The following is a 20041-nucleotide window of genomic DNA, read 5'->3' as shown; positions in this document are numbered from 1 at the left end:
CCTCATTTACACGTCATAATGAGCATGTCTCAAACCCACTTAATTTCAAGTGGGTTTGAACCAGGCTCACTGTGATGTGCTGCCCCATCTACTAGTTTGTGTCAAACATGAACCCAGTCAAACAGGCCAGGTTTGTACCCATTGACCAATCCAGTTACAGGACATAATTAATCCTTGACTGAACCAACAATGCCTTGACTAGGCTCAGTTGAAGCTCATTTCAAAATTTAACATAGTTAAAACATAATTAAAAGTTTTTGAGTATCAAATGCTATTAGACTTGTCAAATTTGTGGAAGTTAAAACATAAATGGGATGCCGATCATGGTCAAACCATACAGTCAATTCAATTTTGGAACAAAATTGCCATTCTCAGTCCAATTCAATCAATAAAATTCTAAATTAGGGTTTTATACAAATCAATTATGTAATTGAACTCATAAATTGTCTGAGCCAAGTATGCAATTGAACAATATAGATTCGAGGGTTTTGATCAAGTCAATCCCATTTTCAATCAAATTTTGGACAAAAAAGTCCTTTCCAATTTAATTTAACACAATGGCTTTTAAATCTTTGTAAGTTAAGTTTGATTATTGAATTTATAGATGGAAAAATCTATAACTCAGTATAATTTAAAATTAGACCACTAGGTCAAAACCCCAATGAGCTCAAGTCAAATCGAACACACTCAAGAGAGAGATTGTTTGAAGTCAAAATCAAAGGGTATTCTTGCAAAAATTGAATTTTAATTTGAAGCTAGGTACAAAACCTAAGTTTTAAAATGAGATTATCCACTATAGCCACAACTCTTTTTTTTTTCTTCCTTTATAAGGGGGAACACAATTTGCTTTGGAACAAAATATATATAGTTTCATGTAAGTAGGGGGATTCCACCAAGTCTAAGCAAGCCTCACAATCCAGTCATATCATTGCATTTGGACTGCTCAAAATCTTATCTATCTATCTATCTATATATATATATATATATTGTGTCACTGAAAACCGTAGCTTAAGGTACATTTATAACAACCACTTGCTTGCGAATGCTTGCCTGTAGAAAACAAGGCGAAGCGCTATGGGATCAAATTCGCTTTCCGTGGTGCACTGGTCGTGTCATCGAAGTTCATGGAGAAACATCTATCCAGTCGAGAAGGAATATATAGCATATTTAAAGCACCAATAACACTAATCCCTATAAAGTGCATGGCACCATTAAATTTGGTTCAATCTTCGGACAATGAAGGAGAAATGCATTATATGGGTGCAGTGCGACATCACGTGCATATCTTCATAAGCAGGTGTGTGTGTGTGAGACAATTTTAATGTGTGCAACAAGGAACAACTTAGATCAATATTGTTAAAAGCAATGAGGCGGGAGTAAGCCTTGAGGCAGTAGAACATACGTTGTAGGATATTATAGTGAAATATATGTATTGTTTATAAAAGACAACTGATAATTTTGCATATTTTTTTGTTTATATGTAAACCATGTTTCTAGTGCTGTGAAAGTATGGCGGCTAGCTGTATCGCATATTATGACATATTATTGAAAAGAGGTTTCATCTACATGCAAAATATGTATTGTGGCTTGGGCCGATGGAATTATGGTGGTTTTCAAGATCGCGATGGAATTTGGTTTACAAATTACAGATTGGTGTGTGATGGTGGGCACCAAGTGCTAAGGAGTTGTTTATGATATCTTTCGTAGAATTTATTTTTATTTGGAAAAATAAAAATTGAAATTCGGTAAAAGTAAAATAAATGATAAAAATTAATAAAAAAACACTGAAACAAGATAAAATGATCCAAATAATGTTTTGACGATGATTAAAATGATGATAAAAAACCTTTTCTAATTTTAAATTTGAATTCATGATGACATGCAAGTAAAAAAGGAGAAAACAAGAAAACATGAACAAAATGCAATAACAACCCCACGAATATATTTTCAGTATCAAAACAAATTTTGCACATTTTTCTTTTTATTTTTTAAAATTCCGCAATTATATGGAACAATGGTTTGAACTTCAAAATATCATCGAAAGTGTTGTTCACATGTCATCATTTTCACCTATGTCACAATGTGTTGTGCGAAGTGGTATAACAACTCACTTTCACCTTTGTTACAACGTGTCGTGAAACAGTCTAATAATCATCATTTGCACCTCTGTCACAACGTGTTGCGAGAAATGGTTTAATAATCAGCTTATGGAGACGCTTAACACAGAGCGAACACTTTTTCTCTCCCTCCATCGGACTTTCTTACCTCCTTTCATTTTTCTTCTTTCTTTTTCTTCCGTTTTCTTCCTCCGACAAATCGATCGGCGTTCACAAATATACTGTATATACACAAATATATATATATATATATATATATATATAACTTAAATCTTGTAGATCACTTATATATATCTAAGAATATATATTTAATATTTCTATTTAAAAATAAAAAACTTTTAAGAGGCTGGTATGGGCAATAATGTGCCTACACCACTGGAAGAGAGCGAGACATAGCTGTCCATCCCAATATCTTCATGATGTATAAAAGTTACCTTGATTTTAGAAAAAAAAGTAAGCGCTCACAACATTTTCGAAAATGTATGACCCATTTATGAAATTAACACCAATTTTATGGACGTAAACTTCGTTCCGGGTCCATATAACTGGAGCCATTTCATCCTCGTTCAAGTTTTCCCCTGGATCTCTACAATACAAATTACACACGCCGTTCCTCCACAATGATAAAATAGAGAACACAAAACAGAAGGAGAATGTGACCAAGCGACGAGATTTCTTCAACTCGAAGCTTCCAAGGCGCCTTTCGCCGACACTCCCTCCTTCTGCCGACTACCAAGAAGTAAGGGTGGGCACCGGGCTGGGCCACCGCCGGGTACCCGGCCCGCCTCGGAACCGGGCCCGGGAAAAACTGTTAACGGGGGCCGGGTCCGGGCCTGATATGTCGGGCTGGGGCTGACCCGGCCCGGCCCGTTAAAAATTAAAATATTTTTTTAATTTTTTAATTTTAATATTATATATTTATCATTAATATATTTTAATTTTAAAATTAAAAATAATATTATTTTAATCCGGGCCCGGCCCGGCCCGACCCGTTAAATACCCTTACCAAGAAGCCCTCAGATTATTCGCCACGGTGCAGGAGAAGGCACGTGACTAGGTTGCCCAGTCGGTCGTTCGTCGTCGCTACTGGCGATTTCTTCATGGGCCTCACGTCCTCGCTCCTGAGGACGCGGCGTTCGGGCGGAGGTTCCGTCCTGGTGAGTTCCGAGGAGGGCGATCGAGTTGGTGTGGCTGCCATGATCGTCGGTGAGGCGGAGTCCGCCGTCTTCTGGGAGCAGAGGGAGAAGGACGTCGAAGCGGAGAGGGAGCGGTCGAAGATTACGAGCCCTGGCTTCAGCTTCTCCCTGCGGGGCTTTTGTTTCCTTACCATCTCGGTGTCGTGCAGATTGTCCTGGAGAAGGGGTACATTCGGGTAATGAAGAGGGAAAGAGTTTATCGATCTGTGTTGCTTTTGTCGTGTGCAACTGCAATTGGATTATATCTGTGATCTTGATGCCGTGATTCTCTGTGTTCTGACTCATGCTTAGACCCAACCGTGTGCTTTTCTGATTGCCTAGCAATTTGATACTTTGGTGAGAACGTCAAAATTTTAGCCGTTTTCAAGGAAAAGCACCCATTGTAAATGGGAATTCCGCCTAGTTTTATCTTCGTAGGTCTGAATTTCTTTCGGGTCTTCGACAAATTGAGTGCTGATGGATTTCGTGGTCGGAAGATTTGTTGAGAACAAATTCTGCATAAGTTCTCGGAAGTGCTTGCTTCGATTAAATAATGAACTTCTTTCTTTCTTTTTTTTTCTTCCCCCTCCATAATCCGATCTTGTCTCAACTAGGGTTATGGCTGCAGGAGAACACTCAGTTAGCTGGTTCATCTTTCGGGGCTATAGTGTGTGCAGTTATTGTATCCGAAAACACCATGGAGGACGCTCTGCAATCCACCTTTGGCACTAATGCTTTTCAAAGTTGCGATTGAAATGCAAAATTGCAATATGGCTTTGCACAAAGTATTCCCAAAACGGGCAAAAAAAAATTTCCAAAAACATGTTTTCACCTCTCGCGTGGAAACATTTTTCGAGAAAAAAATTTTCGATTTCGGTTTTAACAGTAACAAAAAAAAATTCCGCGTTTGATAAACCGGAAATATTTTGAAATTTTGAAATTTTTTTCCAAAAAAATGTTTCCACCGCGAGAGGTGGAAACTTTCTGGAAATTTTTTTTTGCCCGTTAGGGCACGCTCATCGCTCCCTCCTGCCGCTGCTGCCTTCCTTGGTCGCCTCCCTCCTGCCTGCACACGAAAGCCTCTCGCCCTCTGTGGGTCGGTCATGGCCAGGACACGCTTCTCACCGGAGGACATCTATGCTGAAGGGATGGATGGTAGACCAGGTTCAGGGAGGGTCCAAAAATGGGAAACAAATAAGAAGAATAAAGGGGCTAATCAGACAGCCACTTTGTTAGGAGGAAAGCAATGACTAATGTGGAGGCGAAGAAGATGATGTAGAGCAAGTAGAGAAAATCACCTCCCTTTTTCGGAGGCTAGGGCATCCAAGCAAGGTATTTCGTTCATGTTTCGCCTCTGTCTCCTTCTCCTGTAGTTCTCTTCTTTGCGTGAATTGGCATGGATCGGTCGACAGTCGATCGTTTTCCTCTTTCTCTGCCGAGGAGGACGGTTGAGAAAACGTTTTTTTGTTTTTTTTTTCTCTAAAAATTTATTCGGTGGTGAGGTCGATCCGGTAGATATTTCTAGGGTTTCTCTTTGCGAACGGGCTGTTTGTCATGAAAATTGGGGATTTTTTGATTTTCTGGATTCGGTGGTCGGCTATTTGTGTTCTATGATCAACATAGTTTTTTTTATCTACTTTCTTTGAGAATGCCTGAATTTTGTTTGTTGATTTGGATGTGATCGGTTTATGGTGGAGGAAGTGCAGGATTGATGGGCTGTGAGAATGCCTGGATTTCACAAATTTTGCACTACAAATGATGTTCTCTGCTTTCTTCCTCTGTTGCAAATGTTGTGTACAAATTATGGTGTTCTCTTCTTCTTCTTCTTCTTCTTCTTCTTGCTGTTTCTTCCCTTCTTCCCCTTTTCTTATGTTCCCTCTTCTCTGTACACAGTGATCCCCACAGGCCACAGCGCTGATGCCACTGGAGGTATTAGACAAAACCTGGGGCTTTATTTATGTTGAACAGCACGCTTTTGATTTCCATATTCGTTTTAATCTTTTGCCATACTCGTTTCCAGAAAAAAAATGTGGAGGTGTCTTGAGCTTGTTTACAGAGAGAGATTTGATGCGATGTGTAAATGCTTATCTTGAGCCTTAACTACCCTTTTCCCTGTGTTTCCTCATCATTTCCACCATTTCCATCAAACGAAGAAATTTCTTTCCAGAAAAATATTTCCAACTTAACAAACACAAGCTGGTTTTGAAAATACGGAATTTTATTTCTTATTCCTCAATTCCAGAAATTTATTTCTGGAATTTTTTTTCCGTTTCCATATTTCCAGCCATCAAACGCCCCCAGAAGAACAGTTCAGCTTAAAAAAATATATATATATGTGAACTCATAAAATAATCATAAAGCAAAGAAAGAGAATTTTGCTTGAAACGTGTTTCATTTTGTGATATTTTTCTTTGTAGGTGAAACCAGCAAAATACAATAGCATTTTTTCTGATTTTAGTGTATTATGGAAGGAGCAAGGGGTTGTAGGACTTTGGAGAGGTTGGGCTGGGAAGTTATATGGATATGGTGCCTTGCACAAGGAGGTTGTAAGTTTGGCCTTTATGAATACTTCAAGAAGACGTATGCTGATGCGTTTGGGCTAAATGTCGCTGGGAGGCAGAGAACTTGGATTTATTTTTTGAGCAGTGCATCTGCTCAAGTGATTGCAGATGTTGAGCAGTGATTGCAGATGTTGCCCTCTGTCCTTTTGAGGAAGTCAAAATTCGTGTGCAAACTCAACCTAACTATGCTAAAGGATTGGTTGATGGCTTTCCAAAATTGTATGCAGCTGAAGGCCTGCCAGGGTAAGGAGGAGCTTCTTTGTTCATTGCTCGAAGTTATTTGTGTATATCTAAAGATGGTTTCAGACTTTGAGTTCATCTCTTTGATTCTAATTGCTAAATGCCTTTGTAACTGCAGCTTCTACAGGGGTCTTGCTCCACTTTGGGCACGGAATCTTCCATGTAAATAAACTCATTTTTTCTTTCCCTGAAGAATTGGCCAAAGAGAACTTTTGATTGCTGAAATTTTCAAGGTTGAATAGAGAGTAGAGAATGAAAAAATTAGTTGGCCTATGACATGCAACATATTTCCATGACTTGTAGGCTATTTTATAGCTGAATATGACTTGTACCCTATTTTATAGCTGAATGGACAATCTCCCAGGTCCAAGTGGTTAGATGATCTAATATAAAAGAATGACCTGTGATTATTTAGTGTTGACCCAATTACAGATGTCCAAGTGGTTGGAGCTTGTGTCAAACTGATGTGATTCTGTTTCTAGCTTTGTATCTCTTTATATGGAACTGATATTTTTATCTCTATTACAATTGCCAAACCCCAAATGGATTGCTGCATCCTTGTGATCAAGATAATTTTTTTGATGTCTCACAATTGTGAGCTTTTTTCTTTCTTAAGATGAAGAAAAGAGCAAAATATCTTGATTTAGGTTGCATTTGTGGTTTGGGTTTTTTTTTGTTCTTGTATGCTGTTTGGATGAAGAAAGTCTTTGCATGCTCCTGGAACTTTATAATCTGGCTTGTTTACTGAAGGCCTGTTAGCTTGGTTAAACATTGAATAGATGAGGTCTTGTTCATAAGTTCCTTTCTCATGTAGATAACAAGAAGCTATCTACGTTGCATGGTGTATTTATGTTGAATATTTTAATCTAGTTTGTGTATATCATTTCGCTTCTTCCTGCCTATGTTGAACGTTTGATTAGTATCTCTTGCAAATGCGAGACGTTCGTTTCATGTCACCAACTAATCTTCCCATTTGCATGTGGAGAAAATTTTTCAGAAATTTGCTGCCACCTATTCGTTCTTGTTTTTGAAGAGTGCAATAGATGTCTTGGTGATTGTGCTATATGAATGCATATTTTTCCACCTAATGGTAGTCCAAGAAAAGGTGCAGTATTTCAGTTGTTGGCATATGAAAAGATAAAATATACTATGAAACCTCATGCCATGTATAAACTATAACTACTAATTTACAATAAGATAGGGCAAGTTGTCATGATACCTGCAGGTATTTTCCTTTCTAACCTAAATTCATCGTTTGGAATAAAACCTCTTGTCGCTGCACTTATCTTTTCATGTTGCTTGGTCATGGAGTCACCGTAGTTTATTGCACCGCATTATGGTAACATGAATATTAAACTTCTGGACTTTCTTCCCTGCAGGAGATTGAAAGGCATGGTCTTAAAGTTTCAGTTGTCGGAATTCCAAAGACTATTGATAATGAGATTGCGGTAATATGCTTGCAACTTGGCATTGAAGCACTCTTTATTCCATTGGAGATATCAGCCAAGTAGATCCTTATGCTACATGGCTCTTGTGTGTCCTTTGTTTCAGGTTGTCGACAAATCATTTGGTTTCTGATACTGCAGTTGAAGAGGCTCAAAGGGCTATTAGCGCAGCGCATGTCTGAAGCTGAAAGTGGTGAAAATGGTGTGGGCCTTGTCAAGCTGATGGGCTGGTATGCTGTTGGTTTATTCATGTTAAGGTTTTCTTTGAATTGAAGTGCGGTGTAGTTCATACAACTTGAACTCTAAGAGGTTCATAATTCACCTCACTGCCGCAACTCCACCGGGCCTTTTGGTGCAGTTTTTCTAAGATCAAATTGTTTTGTAGCTGTCGAATAGGAAGTTGGAGCCTTCTTTGAGATGTCTGAATTCTCTCCGTAAGAATGCAACCCCTCTTTTGAAGTGGGTTCAATTCATGAAATGAATTTCAATATCTGATTATTAATTCCGTCATACATTTGATGCTGCAGGATTTATTGCTATGTACTCTACGTTGGCTGGCAGAGATGTGGTATGCTTTAAATTTCTTAACCTAATAAGTCTTGTGTCTTATGCACCTGTCGAATGTTGCCTGGTTGTTGACAAACTCCTCTTGCGATTCTATTTGGAAGGGCCGGGGGGAGGACTCTTCGAATTCATAGAGCACAGACTCAGAGAGAATGGTCATATGGTTATTGTTATAGCAGAAGGTGGTGGGCAGAATCTTATTGAGGAGCACTTGCGCGACATGGAACACAAGGATGCTTCGGGAAACAAGGTCCTTCTTGACGTTGGGCTGTGGCTTTCTCACAAGATCAAGGTATTACAACTGGAGGATAAGGCCTACGCAGAGTGCTTGTAAGTGACAATGTTGAATAGTCTTTGAGGTCCATAAAAAACTCGTCTTCCTTTGAATTGCAGGACCACTTTGCCAAGGAAAAGATTGTAATGAACCTCACATACATAGGTATGTGAGTAAAGCAACTTTGGATGCAAACAAAAGATTGATCTAGAAGACTAAATTTGAACGATGGAATTTGTCTGCAGATCCCACATACATGATTCGTGCCATTCCTAGCAATGCTTCAGACAACGTCTATTGCACGCTTCTCGTTCATAGTGCTGTCCATGGCGCCATGGCTGGATACTTGGGCTTCACTGTCGGTCCTGTTAACGGCAGGCATGCTTATATACCTATCTACGTAAGTTCCTCCGTGACTGAAAAACACCATGTTTGTCTAATGTGTCAAATTTCCTTTTCGGTTTGAAATTTATTCGAATCTCATTTCTGGCTTTTATTGTCCTGATCTTGCAGCGTGTGACTGAGAAGCAGAATCAAGTCTGTATAACTGACCGTATGTGGGCGAGGTTGCTTTCCTCTGCGAACCAACCTACCTTCCTCAGCCCAGAGGACATTGAAGAAGCCAAGAGTAAGGGAGAGTCGAGCATTCAAGATCTACAAATGTTCTTGGAAGACGGGAAGGCCTTGAGTGAGGACGGCAATTTCTCGGCGACGTCATAATTCGGATCAAGAGATTTCGATTGTTTTGCGAACCAACCTAGCTCCCGCGAGCTCTCAATTATGTTAATTGAGATATTTTATAAAATAATTTCATTAAAGTGTCTTACTTTGTGAAAACTCCTTTGCAAATCGTAGGAGTCCCAGCACGTTTTAGCTTGAACTTGAAGTACCAGCTAACATTCATGGAAACGTATTAAAGTTGCAGCCTTTTAATGATTATCATTACAAAGATCGTGAGCCAATGGGAGCCAGTTTTCGTTTGCCCGCTGATTGAACTTTAATCCATTTCAGATATCGGTGATCGCGTCTCTCATGGCAACTCAAAATTACAGATATTTGGCAGTTTCTCATATTTTGCAGAATGTTAAAAAAAAAAAAAGTTACGATCAATGGGAAGCAAACTGTGTCTGTATTAGTCCGTTCATTCAGAAGAAAGCTATCGAGTGCAGGATGGAAACTCTAATTAACCACTTAGTATGGTACAGTGTACGGAAGAAACTGGGTTGAATATGGATCGGCCAAGTACAGTAAGAATGGTTGAATTCATTTAATAAATGGTAAATGGTGAGGCTCCTCCATAACATCCGATCCATTTGTATCCATAAATTTTATGAACATCGCACCAAAATAAAGCAAATGGTGAAGCCCTTTCATAACATTGGCCCATTTGCAACCTTAGTTGTTATGTACAACACTGCACCAAAGGCGTCGAGGGAAGTTGTGCAAAGGAGGACTTAATCTGTCCGAAATACTTTGTTCAGAACCTCTTTCAGATTGCCACAAGTCACTGTGGTTATCCCGCTTGTGTCAATGGCTTTGAACGACTTCTCTGCCACTTTTGGAATAACGCACTTTGTCAATGGCTTTGAACGACTTCTCTGCCACTTTTGGAATAACGCACTTCTTAAATTGCGCAACTTAATAAGTTCGTTAAGCCTCTTATCCATTCTTGCAACCTGAAATATCCAAATTGTCCTTGCATTATCAAGTAGCATGAATATTTGGCTAACTTAAAACATGACATCATCCAAGCACAGCACACTTAGCCGTGCACTGCAAGTATGAGAGGTTAAATCTACATGCAGACCTCAGAAAAGCTGAAGCAAATACAAGCAAGAGATCTAGTCGATTGCTCACATAAAATTCACGTTAATTTCTAAAAAACAAAAGAACTAGAGAAAGTAATAAATGGACAAACAGCTCAAACACTTGAAAGGATTTTACAAAAAATCAGCATTTTAGATATAAATGAGATGCATTGATATTTTCAACGTTGAAGTAATGTATGCAATCTACTAAGTCATGATGCCAAGCATCAAAAGATAGCTGGAACCAATCAGAAGGCTAAGGACCGTGGACATGTGTTCAATGTTAACTGTTAAGAGTGCACCTCATATCTTAAGCACAAAAAGAGGGGCAAACAGGTTAGGATTGGCATGGTAGCCATGCGTTAGAAATCTCTTTACTATGAACAGATTCCCTTGGCCAAGTTCATTGATGTTATCAAGGTATTCCTATAGTGATTGTCAGATGATATCATCCGAAAAGAACAGATTGATACAGAATAGTGAACATCCAAAAACTTTGATCGTAAAACCTTTCTAGAGAACAGATGGAGGAGGTTGCTGTCCGCACAGTACATGTCAACACAGTGCTATTCAACATTCTCAATCATAATCTTAAACAATGTTTGAAATATTTTTAATAATGTTTTTAAGGGTAACATGTTATGTATGTTAAAATGAAAACCATTTTTCATTGTCATTTAAATGACAAAAAGAAAAAGGATGCAATTATAATGTACACAATTTTCTAAACACATACCGTTCGAAGCTCGCCACCAAGACCAACTTCTCCACTTCTCCGATAAAAGCTACATTCTTAGGTATTAGAAACTCCAAAAAGCTATCAGCACATTTCCAGAAAACAGTATGAGAAAATAATCATTCGATCAGAATTCAGTGCCATCCATGGAAAGAGTAACAAGAGTTTTGCTCGTAACAAGATGATCAAGAAATACATACCTACTGCAAATAGCAGCTGCAATTGCAAGATCCCCAGCTGTCTCTGTCAACTTCATACCGCTAACAACATTCAAAAAATGGCCTATGAAAAGAAATTTCACGAAGTTGGCACATATTCTTCATGGCATGAATAATCAAATTTCTTTAAAGAGAATGCACAAATTAATTGATAGAAAGAATTAGAACATAATTAAAAACATTTTATTGCAATTTGGTCCCAGAGCTTTTATAACTATTCTGAGAATCTGAACCAAATAACTTAGAAGAGTCCTTCCACCCGCACAGAAAAGCTCAAAAGGGTCGTCTAATGATGAGCTTTTGTGGACACCCAAATCAACTTTGAATTAATGAGTTCCATCACTAGTACAGTTCTGACTTGAAAGACACAGTTCCATCTACTAGTGGAGTTTTGACTTAAAAGACATTTTAAGTTTCCAAAACTGGTTAGGATCTGTGGAACCAATGGTCTAGCCTAAAATCAAGTATGGTCAAGGAGAGGTAAAAGCAAGCTTCATTAGAGCATCACTTTAACAGTATTCAGACAAGCCATTGGACAAGCTTTAACAGGTAAAGCTGATTGTACAGCAAGTTTCAGGCCTCAAAGGAAGTTTGCTCCTAGAAAACCCATGGAAGTCAATATCTGCAGGCTATTACTGTCAGAAGATATGTCTCACACGGAGCTGTCAACATCGTTTATCTTCTTGAATAATGAGATTAGCACATTAAGCAAGAAAAAGGAGTAGCACAACAACATTGAATTTCAAGTAGTTTGCTGTTTCTAAATTTTAACAGTACTGTTGAAGCATGTTAAATGGGTTTCAGGACCGGGTCTGGATCCATACCCGATCCATCGTGTAGCCTTGTTGGGCCTTCTTAAGGTTGTAACCCTAATTTTGAGTTGTTAATGAAATCTTAAGAGAGAGAGAGTCTGGTTGCTAGTGGGCGCCAGTTCCTCCTCGTCCATGGTTTTTTTTTCCTCTTGCTGAGGGTTTTTCCACGTTACATCGTGTTCATCGTATTCCTTTGTTCTTGATCCTCGTGTTCCTACATGGTATCAGAGTCGTGAAGTTCGGCGTGACTGATTCGCGTTTTTGTTTCTGTTGTGGCCGTGTGAGAGGAGGACTTGTGCTGGTACTGTTCATTGCCCATCGCCCGACGGTTCCAATCACGTGCTGTTACTGTTCGCTGCCCGACGTTGGTCATCGCCTGACATCGTGGAGTTCCGGCGTCTCTTCAGCGATGCACTCGCACTATTGGAGTTTTGGCGACGCACTCGACGCCGTCTGGAGTTTCGGGTCTCTCTATTCTGGTGACTCTCTCTTTCTGTCCTGCTTGCCGCTGTGAAGTTTTGGTGGACTCAGGCGAAGGCTGCTGTGCCCGACGGTGCACCTTCTGCGCCCGAGATTTTTTTCTCTTCGCCCTTCGAAGAGCATGCCCGAGACCGCGCTGTCGCCTCTGCCAGCGCCTAACGTCGCCACTCCGTGCTCTGTTCCTGCCGCCACCACCTGACTGCATCGCCTGGAAACGCTGCTGCCACCAGCTGCCTCGCCCAGTTACTCCATCGCACGGCAGGTTGTTTCTGTTCAGCCCCTGGTTCTGCTGTGGTGGAGTTCATGTTTTTGGCCCGTTTGTTCCCTTTTGCTGTCCATGTTTGCCGTCTGCTGTTCTTTTTGCCCCTTTGTAAGGCAGGTCTGCAATTATGGCAGCCTCTTCCTCGTCGACCGTCAACACTGTTAGAATGAAGCTGTGGCTTATAGAACCGAGAGTATTCCCTTCAGGTCACTACCGTTCGCCTTACTAGGAAAATTATCTTAAGTGGGCTGCCGCCATCACCATGGGAATAGCTGGTCGAGGCCGTATTGCATATGTGAATGGGAGTAAGGTTGAACTGCACGAACAGTATATAGCTTGGATACTTGGTTTCTTGAGGACAACCAAGTGAAAACTTGGATTGTTAATTCAGTCTCGTCTGATATTCAATCTCTCATTCTTCGTAAGAAGACTGCGAGAGATATGTGGATCATGTTGGAACAAATGTATGGCCAGAAGAAGAGGAAGGTTCGTGTGTATCAACTGATGAAGGATGTGTATGCTCTCAGGCAAGGGGATCTCTCGGTCGCAGATTTCTATGCAGCTCTAAAATCAAATGGGAGGATCTTGACTACCATTCCGAGGCTACTTGGCACTGTCATGACAACCAGATGCAGTACGTTGCAAAAGAATGGGAGAATAGGATATTCCTGTTCTTATAGGGCTAAATGATGAATTTGAAAATATCAGGAGTCAGATTCTTAACTCTGAAGAATCCTTCAGTATCGAAGATGTCTACTCCCATGTTGAGGCTGAAGAACAGAGAAGACTTGTTCCCCTGGGGGAAGAGGATCACATACCTTATAATGAGAGATCTGCACTTGTTAGTCATGGTCTGGGTAGTGCTCCCAAACCTCTTCGTAGATGCACTCATTGCAAGAAGACTGGCCATACTGTGGATTTCCGTTGGGATCTTCATCCAGAAAAATGGGTAACAGGCGAGATCTTCTAGTGGGAAGATGCTGTGTCGGAGGATACCAAGTCTAGTGGATGCAAGGCCTCCATTTCTGCTGAACAGCTTCGTGAACAGCTATTGGTCGAATGTCTGCCGAACATATCGAAGGCTAATCATGCTCTTGCCATTGTAGGGATAAAGGTAACTCCTACTTGGGAGAATGGATTGTTGACAGTGGTGCTACTCACCACATGACAGTAACCCTAAATTGTTTCATGAGTATAAGTTGGCTTCTGAAGGGAACGAGTTATCCCTCGCAGATGGTTCCTCTTCCTTTGTGGCTGGAGAAGGGAGTCTGTCCTTGTTTGACAAATTTCATGTGCGAGGAGCATTACATGTCCCTCAGCTTCCCTTAAATCTCTTATCAGTTAGTAAACTTACTAAAGAGCTGAATTGTGAACTCATTTTCTCTATAAATCGTTGGTTTTGCAGGACTTGGTGATAGGGAAGAGGATTGGGATTGGTTTGGCGTCTGATGGCTTATATGTCTTCTCATACGCGTGGCCACGGCTCTTATGACAGCGATCAGCAAGACAGAAAAGAGAAGAGAAGATTGTCTTCATCTTTTTGTATTGGCATGAACGCCTTGGGCATTTACCTTTTGGGATTTTAAAACAGTTGTTTTTCGATTTGTTTCCACTTAAATTTGCCTTTGATTTCTTGTGATGTATGTCAGTTTGCCAAACATGTGAGGGCTTCGTACCCTATTTCTACTAGTTGTGTTAATGAAGTTTTTCCTTGGTTCACTTGAAGTGTGGGGCCTTTGAGAATTCATACCCGTCAAGGGTTTCAATATTTTATTACTTTTATTGATGACTTCTCTAGGACCACCTTTGTGTACTTGTTAAAAGATCGCAGTGAGGTACCTTAAATCATAGAGACATTCATTCTTCTTGTGCAAACTCAATATGGTGGAAATGTTAAAACTTTTCGATCTTATAATGCCCGTGAGTATATGTGTCAGTCAGTTGAGAATTTCCTTCGAAAAGGGAGATTGTTCATGAGACGTCCTGTAGTTATACTCCCCCCTCAGAACGGGGTGGCTGAGAGGAAGAACCGCCAGCTCCTTAATGTCACGAGAGCCCTTTTGTTTCAGAGAAATCTTCCCAAACACTATTGGGGTGATGCAGTTCTTACTAGTGGTACCTCATCAACCGCATGCCCAGTCGTGTACTGAATGGTCGGACTCCTCATTCCTTACTTCCGGGAAGTCGTCAACCTTTTCTTCTCCCCCCTCGTGTGTTTGGTTGTGTGTGTTTTATTCATGATCACAGTCCAAATGTTAAGAAACTTGACCCCCGGTCTATCAAGGGTGTGTTTGTTGGGTATTCTTCCACTCAAAAAGGGTATAGATGTCTTGATCCTACTACTGGTCAAGTTTATGTTACAAGGGATGTTAACTTTTTGGAAGGTGCATCTTACTTTTGTGAGAATACTCTTCAGGGTGAGAAGTCTGTGGTTAGGGAAGAGTATTCTCAGAGTCAAGAGATTCAATTTACAGACTTCTTGGATTACAAGAAAGAAGAACCTATCACAGTTGATTATGGGTATGAAAGGGAGAAAGGATGTTCAAAACCTCTCACAGTTGTTGATATGCCTGAGAAGGAGAAAGGGTGTAACACCGGGACTGAGAAGGAAGGCCTTCGTTTGTTTGGACAGGTCTACTCTAACGAGGTGCTCGGACAGAGGAGGTGACTTGTGGTGCGAGGTCTAATTCCAATCCCAATGCCATTCCTTCCCTGGATGAACCAAGTCCTACCTTGAAGACTCAAGATGAGGTTGAAAAAGAAAATGACGAGCTTCCCATTGCCCTGAGGAAGGGTGTCAGGTCAATCCACAAAAATTCTCAAACTTAATGAAAATGAGAAGAAAATATAGAATCTTGATGGAAGAAAAATAAAAAAGAAGGGAAAAATCAAAATTAAAGAAAAAATTAAGTATCAAAAAATATTTTTTTTGTTTTAAAATACAGCCTATACAGCCGTACCAACGTACTTGTGTTCCTTATTCACATATCGACATGGGTAGGTGGTAAGATCACATGTACTCATGTGACTTAAAACAAAAACATCGTATTTTAGATAATTTTCAGTGATTCCTTGTCATTAGATTTTTTTCCCTCAAAGTAATGTATAGTCACTATAGAGTATAAATATTGATTGGCCAAGCAACAGGTTGTCTTTTGACGAAACTCCATTTCTTGAATTGATAAACTGATTTCCAATGAACCTTCTGCTAATTAAGCTTCTTCTGTGTGTAGTGTAAGACTGTAAGTTGTAACAAAAGCACATAAAGGAACAATTTGGTGAAATAAGAGCCCCTAGCTCTACTCACACAAGGATTTCATAATAAAACACTACAATACCACATACTATACTAGAAATATTGCAAACACCATCATGCTTGATATGTTACAGACTTATGGGTTTAAGCTAAATATTTTTATTTAGGCGTTTAGGTCCAAGCAGCCTACACCAAGCTTTAAGCCATGTCTCACAGCATATCTGATATAAGGAGTTAGAGCAGCTCAGAAAAATAACAAAAAAGGAGAAGGAATGTGGACCCGATGAAGCACATTTACCAAACAAAACAGTCAGCAGATTATTTGAGGCAGAGATACACTTTGCACAGGTTAAGACTTAAGACATGCCTATCTGACCACAACAATTTGAATAGAGGAGGCCAGTTATGGCCTATGGGTAAGCAGTGCAGAAGCAGCAGAACCAACCTGGCCCGGGTCAACCATAACATTCTCCTCTTGCTTTGAACCTAACCACTTTAGCCCCTACTCCTTCCATGAGTCACTCCCTCCTCCTTATGCTTCTCTCTCCCTCTCTCTCCTCTCTCTCTCTCCTCTCTCTCTCTCTCTCTCTCTGTGGAACAGTCCTGTCAGAGGCCTGTTCTCATCAGGCCTATATGTTCTACATATTCTCATCAGAGACAGTTACTAATGCAGGTCAGAGGCCTACCAGACAGCAGCTCATAACTATAGGTACCACAAATGATCTGACTAGAGGAAAAAGAAACATCTGCATTTGCAATTGAGTAGAAAAAAAAATCCACATTTGCAGTGCTAATCTATCGTTATTTGAGAAGAAAAAAAGATGCATTGCATATGCAAATGGAACAAATAGGATGTATGTAAGATCCATGCACATGATCAAATATAGAACAGAAATCAAACCTCTTCATAACCACGAAAAAGGGCATATAGTGAAGTAGCTACCCAAAGAGCAGAACCATCCGGACATCATGATGTTCAATCACAGAAAAGAACTGTATCATGAAATTCACTCCTGTGAAAATGTATAAACGAAAATTTGAACCAGCACATTGAGAGGCATGTCAGAGAATACCTGCACCTCCAGGAGAAAGATCCGAGATCCATAATAATAACAGAGATGGCTAAGCCTGCTAAAAACTTCTGCATTACAATTATTCTCACTTGGGATTTGAAGCAGCTTGAAGACCAGACTGGGACATTTCAAATACCCCAAGCTGAGAAGGTAAAATATTCTATTAATAGAACTTACAGTGGTGAAGATCTATGAACCATGATAATTTATTCATCCACAAAACAATTTTGAGCAGTCATATATAGAACCCTCAATAGCAATTTATGCACCGCATGTGCATTGTAAGGGACACAGGTCAAACAGGTTACCCTCCATGCAAATGAAGCTACAGATTACCCTTTATGCACTGTAAGTCAACAGTTTCCATTTTGCCTATTTGGACCAACACTTGACACGCTATTGTCATGAGGAAATGCCTCAGAGGTACTGCCAACAGGCATTTATGGTATTCAAGACTACTGAAATTCAAACTCATAGGAAATGTCAATGTTTCATCAGGCCACATTTTTAATCCTCAAAATCAATTAAAAACTTTCATTGATGCACCACAATGGTCAAAATTTCATGTCTGAAGGGAGTCTTTAGACCAACCTCATCGGTGGATCCAAACGATTCTTTACAGACCACAACAAACGATGGGACACGTATCTCTCACCCTGTACCGAAAAAAGAAAACCTATCATCAATGTCCAATCAGGAATAAAATTCAGCAGCACAAAAATTAAGAAAATACAAAAAGAATCAGGTAAATTTCTAAAAATAGGAAATTTACTCCCAAAAAAGGAGGCAAAGTTATTACTGTTGATAGGATTTTTAGAAACACATGAAACATTTATTCATGATTTTGAAAACACATTTCAAGAACAGCAACCGCAACCATGTGGGACACCAAAAGTAAAACAAAAGTGCTTTCGACTTTTATCAACCAAAAAGCACAACTAAATTAATGCTACAACAAGCCACACAAAACTAAGGAATGACCTCTAGACAACTATTATTTGATATATCAAGACAATAGGGACAATACTATATCATCATTGGCCGTTGACTTAGTGTAGAACGACTATTAGAGCCTAGAATTGCTCCAGGACTAATGGACCAAATTAACTCTACATATGAAGACTTGGATTCCTCAAAGGCCAGTGGGCAATGTATGTATTTATACATATCTACTCTACATATGAAGACTTCGGTCTGGTCAAAGGCCAATAGGCAATGTATGTATTCTATACAAGTGATGTGCCATCTATTTTTGTAGCCGCAAGTGGTTACCACATATGAAAATTAACTAGCAAGAGTATGCAGCACTTGCAGAACTGAGCAATGTGTTTGAGCCAGATGAACATAATAACCACTACCTGGTCAGTAGCTAGAGGTAGTAAGATAATATGAAGAATAGCAGCATGCTCATGACCACTCTAATCCCTAAAACCTATGCTGCTATCTAGGAGTACCAGATGTCTCTAAATGTATTCATCAATTTATCCCTGATACAAATAGTCAAGTAAAATTAAAGCAATCATAAACAAAAGATGCATGAGAAACAACAGGAACCAGCAACACATTATGTACATGGACCCTTTCAAGATAAAATTGGTACTGAAAAAGGACTTGTAAACTACAGTTAAATTCCAAGAAGCATATCCTAATTTAGAGAAATAACTGAGAGACAACTGCAACAAATAATGAAGAAATAAAGATAATTTATCACAAGAAAGAATATGAAACATGCAAGCAGCATCTGTACCATTTGCTTCCACTAGAACACCAAAGGAACATTATAACCTCCCAGGCTCCCACAACTTCCACATTACAAATCTCAACTGATGACAGAACTACTTTCTTAGCTCGCAAATGTTGAAAGAATAACAGCAGGAAAATGCCCTCTTATTTGTTATCCATTCATCCTTGATAGATGGACAAGAAGATGCAGTAGAAACAACATAGAAAGTGAACAAATAGTTGGGACTCTGACACTATGGATTATCAGATGGACCAGCAACACAATAAGGCCAAGGCATGGAACTCAAGAAACGAATACATGACACCTAAATAGGACAATTAAAGAGTATACACAAAATAACCAATTAACAACTAATAAACTATGATTCTATCAATACTTCAACAAAAAGGAAAGCAAATTGTTCGATCGCTTCATGCACAGTTGAGTCATATTAACTCGGGTGCAACAACTTTTCTGGAGAGTCCATGTAACTTTGACTTAGGAAAAAGAAAAATGAGCAAATCAAATATAATAGAAAACCAAAACTCGAAGCATGAGACTATGACAGTATTGAGAGATGCCGAATGTCCAAGGCGTCATCCCTCTTTCCATGTCTCAACATATTTCCAGATTAACCATGTAATTTTTCCTGGTTACATGAAATGTCGAAAATGCATATTTTGCTCTATCAAGCTCTGCAACACTATTAGGGTTCATGGCTGTGACTCAGGATTAACAGATGATCTTTATTAGAATTTACTGAAACACAGTGTTCGCCTGAATGTCAGTCACACGATGGTAAGTTCCACAACTTCTGTAATACACATGCATCCTTACATACCTGGGTATAACCATGACATACGCAACTAACGTACTGCATTTAAATAGAATCACAAGCTCAATGAAGAGAACACGACAGTTAAAAATCAAACTGCAACGACTTAACTAAGACTCAAACAAGCATGGCATTCTGAACCACGAGCACTACTCTGACCCACTCCCCACTAAACTAAACTACAGCTAAGAGCAACAAGAAGAAAATTCAATTTAAGACCAAACTTTCATGCATCTCGAACTAGATCAAAACATCAAGAAAATTCAATTTAAAATGTGTTCTTCACCAGAAAAACATAAATTTCATAAGGACAACCAAATGGATCCATGTTGGACTTAGAGAAACTCGATTGGCTGTACAGAAAATAATGAAGGACATGCGCAAGGGAGATTCAAGCCCCTTCTCTCTCTCTCTCTCTCATGTATAACCCCTCGACTTCAATCACTCCCATACCCTCCACAT

At 39.6% G+C, this 20041-nt stretch overlaps 2 protein-coding genes across 16 annotated transcripts; one reads left to right on the top strand and one right to left on the bottom strand.

Moving 5' to 3' along the window:
* The first annotated feature begins 3155 nt into the window (after positions 1–3155).
* LOC116257498 (ATP-dependent 6-phosphofructokinase 3-like) lies at positions 3156–9202 on the top strand. 14 transcript variants are annotated; one of them, XM_050078704.1, is made up of 10 exons: positions 3156–5221; positions 5710–6096; positions 7473–7541; positions 7645–7768; positions 7924–7972; positions 8066–8106; positions 8207–8394; positions 8496–8541; positions 8622–8776; positions 8890–9202. In XM_050078704.1, the coding sequence occupies exons 5-10, from the start codon at positions 7956–7958 to the stop codon at positions 9094–9096; spliced, it is 654 nt and encodes a 217-aa protein (XP_049934661.1). In that variant the 5' UTR covers positions 3156–5221; positions 5710–6096; positions 7473–7541; positions 7645–7768; positions 7924–7955; the 3' UTR covers positions 9097–9202. The 14 variants fall into 14 exon arrangements, with proteins under 14 accessions (XP_049934661.1, XP_049934663.1, XP_031490170.1 ...); XM_050078706.1 differs by having other exon boundaries at positions 7897–7972; XM_031634310.2 differs by lacking the exon at positions 7924–7972 and adding an exon at positions 6212–6255.
* A 417-nt stretch (positions 9203–9619) lies between these two features.
* On the bottom strand, positions 9620–17040 carry LOC116257334 (uncharacterized). 2 transcript variants are annotated; one of them, XM_031633957.2, is made up of 5 exons: positions 17022–17040; positions 16892–16941; positions 11121–11202; positions 10921–11001; positions 9620–10052 (listed from the first exon to the last, which is right to left on the bottom strand). In XM_031633957.2, the coding sequence occupies exons 2-5, from the start codon at positions 16917–16919 to the stop codon at positions 10001–10003; spliced, it is 243 nt and encodes an 80-aa protein (XP_031489817.1). In that variant the 5' UTR covers positions 16920–16941; positions 17022–17040; the 3' UTR covers positions 9620–10000. The 2 variants fall into 2 exon arrangements, with proteins under 2 accessions (XP_031489817.1, XP_031489816.1); XM_031633956.1 differs by lacking the exon at positions 17022–17040 and having other exon boundaries at positions 16892–17002.
* Between the last annotated feature and the right edge of the window lie 3001 nt (positions 17041–20041).

The sequence above is a fragment of the Nymphaea colorata genome, chromosome 7 (genome assembly GCF_008831285.2).
Source record: "Nymphaea colorata isolate Beijing-Zhang1983 chromosome 7, ASM883128v2, whole genome shotgun sequence".
NCBI classification, from domain to species: Eukaryota; Viridiplantae; Streptophyta; class Magnoliopsida; order Nymphaeales; family Nymphaeaceae; genus Nymphaea; species Nymphaea colorata.
This window is presented reverse-complemented; position numbering and strand designations above follow the sequence as displayed.

What these genes read in the sequence shown, in the direction of transcription:
- LOC116257334 (XM_031633957.2), bottom strand. Translation starts at nt 16,919, where the DNA reads ATGATGTCCGGATGGTTCTGCTCTTTGG. An exon ending in CGGATGGTTCTGCTCTTTGG is followed by an intron (nt 11,203 to 16,891) that starts GTAGCTACTTCA and finishes TTCTTTTCATAG; the next exon opens with GCCATTTTTTGAATGTTGTT. An exon ending in TTGGTGGCGAGCTTCGAACG is followed by an intron (nt 10,053 to 10,920) that starts GTATGTGTTTAG and finishes TGGATATTTCAG; the next exon opens with GTTGCAAGAATGGATAAGAG.
- LOC116257498 (XM_050078703.1), top strand. Translation starts at nt 7,713, where the DNA reads ATGTCTGAAGCTGAAAGTGGTGAAAATGGTGTGGGCCTTGTCAAGCTG. An exon ending in CGTTGGCTGGCAGAGATGTG is followed by an intron (nt 8,107 to 8,206) that starts GTATGCTTTAAA and finishes TCTATTTGGAAG; the next exon opens with GGCCGGGGGGAGGACTCTTC. An exon ending in AATGAACCTCACATACATAG is followed by an intron (nt 8,542 to 8,621) that starts GTATGTGAGTAA and finishes ATTTGTCTGCAG; the next exon opens with ATCCCACATACATGATTCGT.